An 8504-nucleotide genomic window follows, 5' to 3' on the forward strand; every position below is an offset into this window, starting at 1 on the left:
AGAAGGCAGCCAGCCGGGAAAGAAAGAGCAATCACATAAAAACACAGATATCCAACATCGTGCTGGTGAGACGCCTCTTCTGGCTTAAAACGAAATGAAAACAGTCACAGGCGAAGCAGGGGAAAGTGCCGGCAAAGCGTGGGCTCTTCGCAAGCAGCTCCCGGCTCTCTCCGGCCGCAGGCGACCAAGGCAGCGCGGCCGGGGAGCGCGGAGCCCCGGAGGCGAGCCGAGCGGAGCGGCGGACTCTCGAGCGCGGCCCGGCCCCGCAGCGGCCGCCGCCACCGCTTCCCGGCTCTTCTGCTTGCGGCTCGCCTCCCCGGCCGCGGTCCCCGAGCGGTACCCACCTCTGCGCCGCCGTGTTGGCGTCCAGCACCCCGGCGCCCTGCATCCACGTCCGCACCGCGTTCATGCCGCTGCCCAGCGGCTCTTCCTTCATGCTGCTTCCACTCCGTTGGATGCTTTCCTGAATCCCAAACATGAAAACAACCTTTTCTTGTGGAAAATCTCCTCCCCCTTGAAAATATTGAAAAAAAAAAAAAAAGGAAAGAAAAACGCCAGCCAGAGATTTTTTTTTTTTTTTGAGACGATGAACTCGTGCTAGAAGATCAAGGCGGGCTGGAAAGCAAATTTTTAAAAAATGTAAACCTTCGCTCAAAACTGAGCGATAACCCGAAAAAAAAAGGAGAGAAAAAAAAAAAAAAAAGAAGGGAAAATCCAACGAAAAGACCAAAATAAAAAAATAGAGATGTATGCTTGGCTGTTGGGGGTTGTTTGGTTGGTTAATTTTTGGTTTGGGTGCTTTTTTTTTTCTTTTTTTTTTTTTTTTTTTTTTTTTTTTTTTTTTTTTTTTTTTTTTTTGTAATGATCACAGGCCGGTGGAGGACAGGAGGGGCTGGAGTTTCCTTTTGTAGAGGTACCCTTCACTTGAAGAAGCAGGAAGAAAAAAAAAAAGCCCTGATGGCAATTTAAGAAACAATAGACTCAACTCGCGCTGCCGGCTTTGCTACTTCAAGTGTCATTTTCCACAACCAGGCAAGTTTTTTCCTCTCTCTTTTTTTTTTTTTTCCTCCTTCTCTCCCAACCAAAGATGTTTCTTTCCTTTCAGTGCGTATAGATGAGGAGGACGCTGGTTGCCGTAGACAGATACACCAGAGAGGGAGAGTGGGGTGGGGGGAAGGGGGGAGAGAGGGAAAGAGGAAGGGGGGGAGGGAAAGACAGAGAGAGAGAGAAAGAGAGAGAGGAGAGGGAGAAAGAGAGAGGAGTGGACCCTGCTGGATGGAGATTCTGTTTTCTCCTTGCTAAAATAGAAGTGATTTGCAGGCTTTCCCTATGGAATCCAGTTTGACTCTCCCCAGAGCTAAACACAGGCACACTAACCCCAAAGGGAGGAGGCGGAGCTCGCGCCTCACAGGCCTGCCCCTTCATTTGCATAACGTCATCCTTCCGCCTGGCTGCAGCCAATCGCGGCTCAAGGAGCCTGCTGGCTCGCAGCGCCGGGCCACGCTCCCTCATTAACATCCCTCTCCGGGTGGCGCAGGGGAGCTAGCCAAAGTTCCTCGCAAAGTGGCGAGCGAAGGATCGCTGAACACCGGCGTCTATGCTGGGGAAGAGCTGGGCTGAGCTGGGCAGAGCCGGGCTGGAGAGGGGAACAGACGGAAGGGAAGGGCGATATTTTTCTCAGGGATTTGAGCTGGGGTCTGCATCCTGGTCGTTGCGGTCCATTTAGCATCCTCGCCACGCCCTGAGCGCGCTCGCGGTGCACTGGCTGCGCCCTCCCAGGGCTGATGCTGCGTCCTGCTCCGCTGTTCTGGGACGTCGGGGGCAAAAGTGGAGGAGACGGGAGAGTCCGGGCAGAAAAAGCAGGACGCGCGTCCCAGGTGCCCACCTCTTCGCTTTGAGGAGGGGGTGGTGGGGTGGAAAAATGGGTGCTCGAGGTTGGGGCGGGATCGCGGAGGGTACTTTTCTCCACGCCGGAGAGGTGGGTGAATCCTGGACCCCGGCAAGCGAGGCTCTGTGGGTCCCCCAGGGAGTAGGGGGACCCGGACTCTGCCCGTAGTCTGGCTTCTGAAATGGTTCTCGCTCAGACGCTAGTCTCGAGGCCGCCGGTGTTAGGCACTATCCTCAACAAGCTCACCTATCTCGAATAATCCGCGGGATATGTAGACGGTGGACTGAATGCTGTCACGGAGTTGTATCGGGATGCATTTTAAAAATTATTCAGATTCAATTCCCAACCCCTCACCCCTGCGCCAAAGTGTTTTTTTCTTTAGAGTAACTACCAAAGCAACAACGTCTCTGATTAGTTTGTTATTTGATGTAGGATTTCTCTCTTCCTCATTCTTTCTGTTAAAGTGGGGACTTGAACAAACCCTCCCCAACTTCTGCTCCTATCAGCGGTCCAGAAAGTGAGAGATTGAATTAAGAAGGTGGGGGATGGGGGTAGGAGAGAGGGAGGGAGAAATGGTCTACTATCTCAGACCTTTCTTTATATATGCTTGTGGCTGGCAAAGAAAATAGCTGGAAGTTTCTGGGTAATGTGCCCCATCATTTTTTAGCAGGTTGTAACCTCTAATAAGCACATGGTGAACTGTTTCATTGCCCTCAGAGGAACTCCCTGACTGCAGCCAAATCTGCCAAGGACTCCTTAGGGGAAATTCTCTGCCAGAAGTCCAGGTCCCCTTTCTGCTGGCCTTTCTTGGCCCTTTGATTTAGGAAGCTCATGGGGTCAGTGACGGAACAGTACACATGCCCATGTTGAATGGATGGAGACAGGCAAGAATTACGCTTTGTGCTCTTGGCAGAGCAGGAAAGTGAGAGCCACTTCCTGATTCCTAAACTAGGGGAAAAAAAAAAAAAAAAGACTGTCTCAGGCTTGTGAATACATGGCCACTGTCCTCAAACACTACTTTATCTTTGTGCATTAAGCCTGTCCAGCTCCCATACCATTTAATCTGGACCACTAATGTGCTGAGTACTTTGTCCCTGGTAATAATTAATAATTAATTCAGTCTCCACCAAGACACTCCTGAAGAGATGCTTGAACCATCAGGATCCCCATAGCATCTACCAGAGTTCCTGGCACACATAACCTGGATGGTTATGTTGGTGGGGAGATTGGAAGGATTATAGGTTTGTGGGGAGAGGAAAGGGGGAGTTGGACCTTCTCCATCTCTACAGAATTTAAATGCATAATTGAAACTGAGCCTGCTGAAAACTTCCCGAAGCTCCAAGCTTAACCTCCAAGGCCCAAAGTGTCCCCAGAGCCAATCCCTTCCCCTGCCTGGACCATCCCCCGCCTTCTCTAAGGGGATCCTTCAAGCAAGGGGGACCAGGAGGCAGAGGCTACCCTTCTATCAATGAGTCCCAGATAGCCATAGTAAAAGACTCAAGCCTCCCTCTCCTTAATTGCCTGAGCCTCCATTTTGCTCTCTAGTGAACTATATTCAGGACTCCAAGTTGAGTCTGGTGAAGTACATACTCCAGTGATGAGGAACACACATTGTGATGGGGATCAGATCACTGCCAAAGGGAAGCAGCAAAGGTGCCAGAGAAAGGAGAGACACAGCGACTATGAGGACCAGGATCAGGGTGAAGCACACAACAGATGGATTTCTAGGAGGTCAGGCAGAAGCAAGAAGCCCTCTGCAAATGCTGTGTTTGCTGAGGGGCCTGGAGCTGCCTGCTGCAAAGGGGAACTTGGCCCAGAGAAAGAAGACTTCGGCAGCCCAATTCCTGCCCCAGTGGAGGCAATCTCCAGAAACTGGATAAGAGGGAGGCAATCTCCACATCTGCCAGGTCACTGAAGGGGGAAAAACAAAAGAGGGCAGGAATATTTTGATAAGACTAATTCCCTTTGGCTGTGCAGAAGCAGCAGAAACCTCACCTGGGATGGTGAGTGACTTTCTTTTAATCAAGCAGAGTGTATTCATAGCCTTTCTTCTGGATGTCCTAGTGCTTTCAACCTGGCTTTCTCGCCCAGTAATAAATGTTTAAGTAGGAAGGAAGCTAAAGAGAAGGTAGAAAAGAGACAGAAAGGATGATAGAAAACTGGGAACAACACCTAGGCCAGCACAGTAGTAAGTTTTTGTGATTTCCTCTGGTGAATATTGAACTAGCGATTGTAATTTTTAAACTTTGAAAAATTCCTTAAACCCTTGTCAATCTTCCCTCATGTGGGGTTAGCATCACCTCCAGAAGGCCAGGCATGTGTGTGGAGGGGTACTGTAAAGTTGTACTGAGACTAACTTCATCTTTTTAATATTATAGTCACTTCTCCTGTGAAGAAAAATACTGTATGTATAGCATTGCCTAGGCTTTATAGAATATCTGTGATATGACTTTAGGGTGGCTTATAATAGTAATCCCCAAATTCCCCTCATCAGCCTAATCCAGTGGGGTAATGCAGATTTCCAGGCCTTGTCCAGACCTGCAGAATTAGGGAGGAAAAAAGTGAGGGGGGGGGGGAACCTGTGCATAAGAAAAATATACAGCAAGATGCATTTATATGTGGATGAAGCAATTGGAAAAGATTGATATTTCCCCTTGAATTAAGTGTCCCGCTGAGCTTCTCAGAGTTTCTTCCGAAGTGAGGGTTAGCGTCCACTCCCTCCCTCTTCATTGCTCCAAACAGTAGACAGGGCTACCCAGGCCTCAGGGTCTCCTAGCGTTGGAGGAAGCTCAGACCCGGTGAGCAAGACACCCTCCACCCCGAACTTTGAAACCTTCTCACTCTTGGCTATCCCGACCCTCTTAAGTCACAGGGAAATCATTTCCCTTTCCCGAAGGGCATCAGTTGCCTCAGTAACTTCCGGGAGGCGCAGGTGGGAACACATGCGTCCCTCCTCCCGCCCAAAAAAGAGCAGAAACGAGATAAATAGAGCCAAACTAGAACTAGCGGGACGTCCCGGGGAAAGAGAATCTTCTCGGCTCGTCCGCCCCCAGGAGGCCAGACTTGGGACTTGTCACTTAGAAAATTCCCTCCGTCTACGTTTCCCTTCGGAAGACGCGCCCCCAGAAGGGCCGCCTGCCCAGGGAAATGCCCCCTTCCTTTGGCGGCTAGTCAGAGACCCTTGAGAATGAGACTGAAGAAAAGACGCCTCCTTCGGTGCCGGGAAGACGGAAAGGGAAAGATGGGGCGATGAAGGCCAAAGGCTCCAAGTCCCTCCGCAGGCGGCCGCTCCGAAGGCGTCGTCTGGCGGCCCGGAGTCGCGGCCGCGGTGGGCAGGGGCCAAAGCGCTGCCCGCAGGAGGAGAAGGCGCGGGGCGCTGGGAGAGTGAGGACCCGAGCGGGGCGCAGCTTGCCCGGGCTCCCGAGCCGCGCCCAGACGCCGGCGGGAGCGGCCCCGCCACCCGCGCGCGAAACCCTGCTGCTGCCCCTCGGCGACCTTTACCTGCCGCCCTCGGAGAGCGTGTGAGAGCAGCAGGCCACGGTGCCCCCGGAAATCCGTCTGTCCTACCTCCTTGCTCTCAGCCTTCTCTGGCAAGCGGTAAAGGGAAGGGGGACATTCCTTCTGACCCTGATGCCTCTTTCAGACACACACACACCCCAGTGCTGCAGAGGCGGCGGGGTTTGCTCGCCCAGTCTGACATTTCCAGTCCCTGGGAACGCGCGTCTCCCCATAGTACAGGCAGGGAAACTGAGGCCTAGAGAGGGACAAAGACACCCACAGACAGCTAGGACAAGAGCTTGGGGCAAGAGGCTTAAACAAACCTTTCCCGGATCGAGCCTGCGGACTCGCTCGGGTTTCCCCTGGGGCGGTCCCCAGATAATAATAGATACCATTTGTTGAAGGCTTTACGGGCATAAACTCACTGAATTCCCACAAGACAAAGAAGGCAGGTAAGATCGCCCCCCATTTTACAGGTGAGGAAACTGACGGATTGTGATTGAAATGAAACAACCTGTCCCCCGCCTCACTGCGAAAAAAGTCGCCCAGCCCAAATTTCCCGTCGGTGCCCCCAGCGTGAGATCCAAACCACCCACCCAGCCGCGGCGCATTATCTCTGGAGTTTGCCTTGCTGCCCCGCCTTCCGCTCAGGGCTCTTGAGCCCCTGGGCATCCCGGCTGACAAAGGAGCATGGGCGCAAGTTGCTGTCCGATGGCAGGCAGCAGAAGGGAGAGAGGAGGGGAAAACGGTTCTGAAAAGTTCTAATGCGTGGGCTGGATGCGCATCCCCGGGGGCAGATACCGACACGCGTCTTTCCCGGCAGTCCCAGACGGGGCGCGCGAGGGTGGTGCTAACGCCAGCCCTGGCTCTGCCGCGCTTGCTATGTGACCTCCAGGCAGCCGCTTCTCCCAGTCCTAGCCGAGGTCTTAGAGCTCCCGGCGCCTGCAGGGTCGCCTACTTGATATAGACTAAACAAGACTTTTCGGGGATGCCTGCGACGCCCATCAGAGGGCAGAAATCTGTACACCTGCGGATGCACTTTAACAGAGGAAGACCATATGGCCTCGGCATGACCAATGACAGCTAAAAACTAAAATTACTCTGAGCTGGAAGAATACAGTTGGAGACACAGCCGGAAAGGCTCTCCCAATCCGAGGCTGTCCTGGGGCGCGACCCATACCCCACCCTTGGCCCTTCCCCCACAGTCCTCCAACCCTCTTGCTTGGAGTCTGATCAGCGAAGGGCCCTCGCTCCTGCTGCGGAAAGAGGCTCCAGGATGCGAGAAGGGAGCATCCCGCTGTTTAGAAATTAGTATCTCGGGGCGCCTGCGTGGCTGAGTCGTTAAGCGTCTGCCTTTGGCTCAGGTCATGATCCCGGGGTCCTGGAATCGAGCCCTATATCGGGCTCCCTGCTCAGCGGGAAGCCTGCTTCTCCCTCTCCCACTCCCCCTGCTTGTGTTCCCTCTCTCGCTGTCTCTCTCTCTCCGTGTCAAATAAATAAATAAAATCTTAAAAAAAAAAAAAAAGAAAGAAATTAGTATCTCTTCAGTAGTGCAAACTCAAAAGGAAGAAACTGAGGCCTTCGGGGATTTGGAGGCGAAGAGAGGGAGACATAGGCCTCTTTGCTGAGGGGAAAGTAGGAGAAGAAAGGGGAAGTTTTGCAGAGGAGCTCGAGATGCCTGGGTCACAAAAAGTTCACACTTGTATTTTCTTTGAAGCATAGTCCATTAGATATTTACGCACCGTTTGACCCTTCAAGGTCATTGTTGGCCACCGAGATGCGAGATGAGTGTGGTGTGAGCGTGCAAATATGTTTGTATAAAGGAAGAGTGGCTGCATGTTTGTGGGCCTGTGTAGTACGTAGGAGTGCGTGCCAGTGAGTGACAGCGCGCACTTGGGTGCGTGTGTGCGCGTGTGCTAGAGCAGGATTGTCGCACACCAGCGTGAGTACACGTGAGCATGTGTCAAGTGTGTGCATGTGTTACGTGTGCATATGTCTCATTTACGTGAGTGTGCGTGTGCAGAAATACTATGTGTGCAAGAGCATCGTACACTTGTGTATGAGCCTGAGCTTACACGTGGTTCGTTGGTCCATGTGTGCATGTGAAACCCAGCAAAGAAGTCCCCAGAATCTCAGGTCCCGTCAAAGGAACGGCACAGGCAGGAATGCGGACCGCGCACCCCAAGGCAGGAGTCGAAACTGCTGCTCCTTCGGCCTGCCGGTAGCGGGAAGCCGCCTACCGGGCGCGGGACTGGCCCGGAGGCCGTGGGTTAGCGCCCAGCTCGGCTCCGGGCAGGCGAGGCAGGTTCCCGCTGGGGCCCACAAATTACGCGGACTGCGCTCGCAATGATCCCTGCCTGGCAGTTCCGAGCTCTTAATTGTTCCTCGCGGACAGTTTCTGATTATTGATGCCGTGTGTCCTACAAGAGACCGCTTCCGGGTTATTTGCTTATGTTTTTACTATCTTTATCACCGTCATTATTTGGTGGCTGTATGAAGACGGTGCCAAACCCACCGACACAGCCCTACCCCGCCCTCGGTGGCTGCCCCTGGCGTGCCGTAACCCCCGGACGCCTGAATCTTGCCTTACGTGGAGCCACAGCGACACCTCGCGATCCCCCAGCCTCCCTCCCGTCGCTGCCACCCAAGGCGGAGCCTTTCCTGGTCCAGGCCCCCAAATTCCCAGTACTGGAAGGTTTTCCATTCGCTTTCACCATTCCTCTTTCCCTCACTAGAACGTTTCACTTGGCTGGAGCCTTGAGATTCCCCAGACATACCTTGCTGAGCACCTTTGTACATGACCGGAATGCCTACACCCTCCTCCACCTAGAGAAATTCCGCTCCCTTTTAAATCCCCAACACAAAAGTTCACCTCTTTCATAAAACCTTTCCAAACCCGGTCTAGGCAGTCATTCGTGCCTTTCCCTGATTTCCCTGGTGCTCATATCACATTGGACAGGAAATCTTGTTCAGATGTCTCTTTCCCCTCCCTAATCAGGGAGCTCAACTACAGTGAGTATTTTTTGCGTATTAGCAACAATAATAACAATAAAACCTGATATTAACTGAACGCACTCTATGGAGCATCTTATGCAATGTGCTATGCTAAGCACCTTAT

The 8504-nt window shown here is 52.7% G+C and overlaps 1 protein-coding gene across 6 annotated transcripts in view; it reads right to left on the reverse strand.

Annotated features, from left to right (window-relative positions):
* The window catches only part of EBF1 (EBF transcription factor 1), a 390537-nt gene extending 389770 nt beyond the window's left edge, over window positions 1–767 (reverse strand). For all 6 annotated transcript variants that reach the window (XM_032403630.1, XM_032403629.1, XM_032403628.1 and 3 more), the window contains exon 1: window positions 345–767. In XM_032403630.1, the coding sequence (XP_032259521.1) occupies window positions 345–478 (134 nt within the window). In that variant the 5' untranslated portion in view covers window positions 479–767. The remainder of the gene's footprint in view (window positions 1–344) is intronic.
* Between the last annotated feature and the right edge of the window lie 7737 nt (window positions 768–8504).

Source organism: Phoca vitulina, unplaced genomic scaffold, assembly GCF_004348235.1.
Source record: "Phoca vitulina isolate PV1807 unplaced genomic scaffold, GSC_HSeal_1.0 scaffold6, whole genome shotgun sequence".
NCBI lineage: Eukaryota > Metazoa > Chordata > Mammalia > Carnivora > Phocidae > Phoca > Phoca vitulina.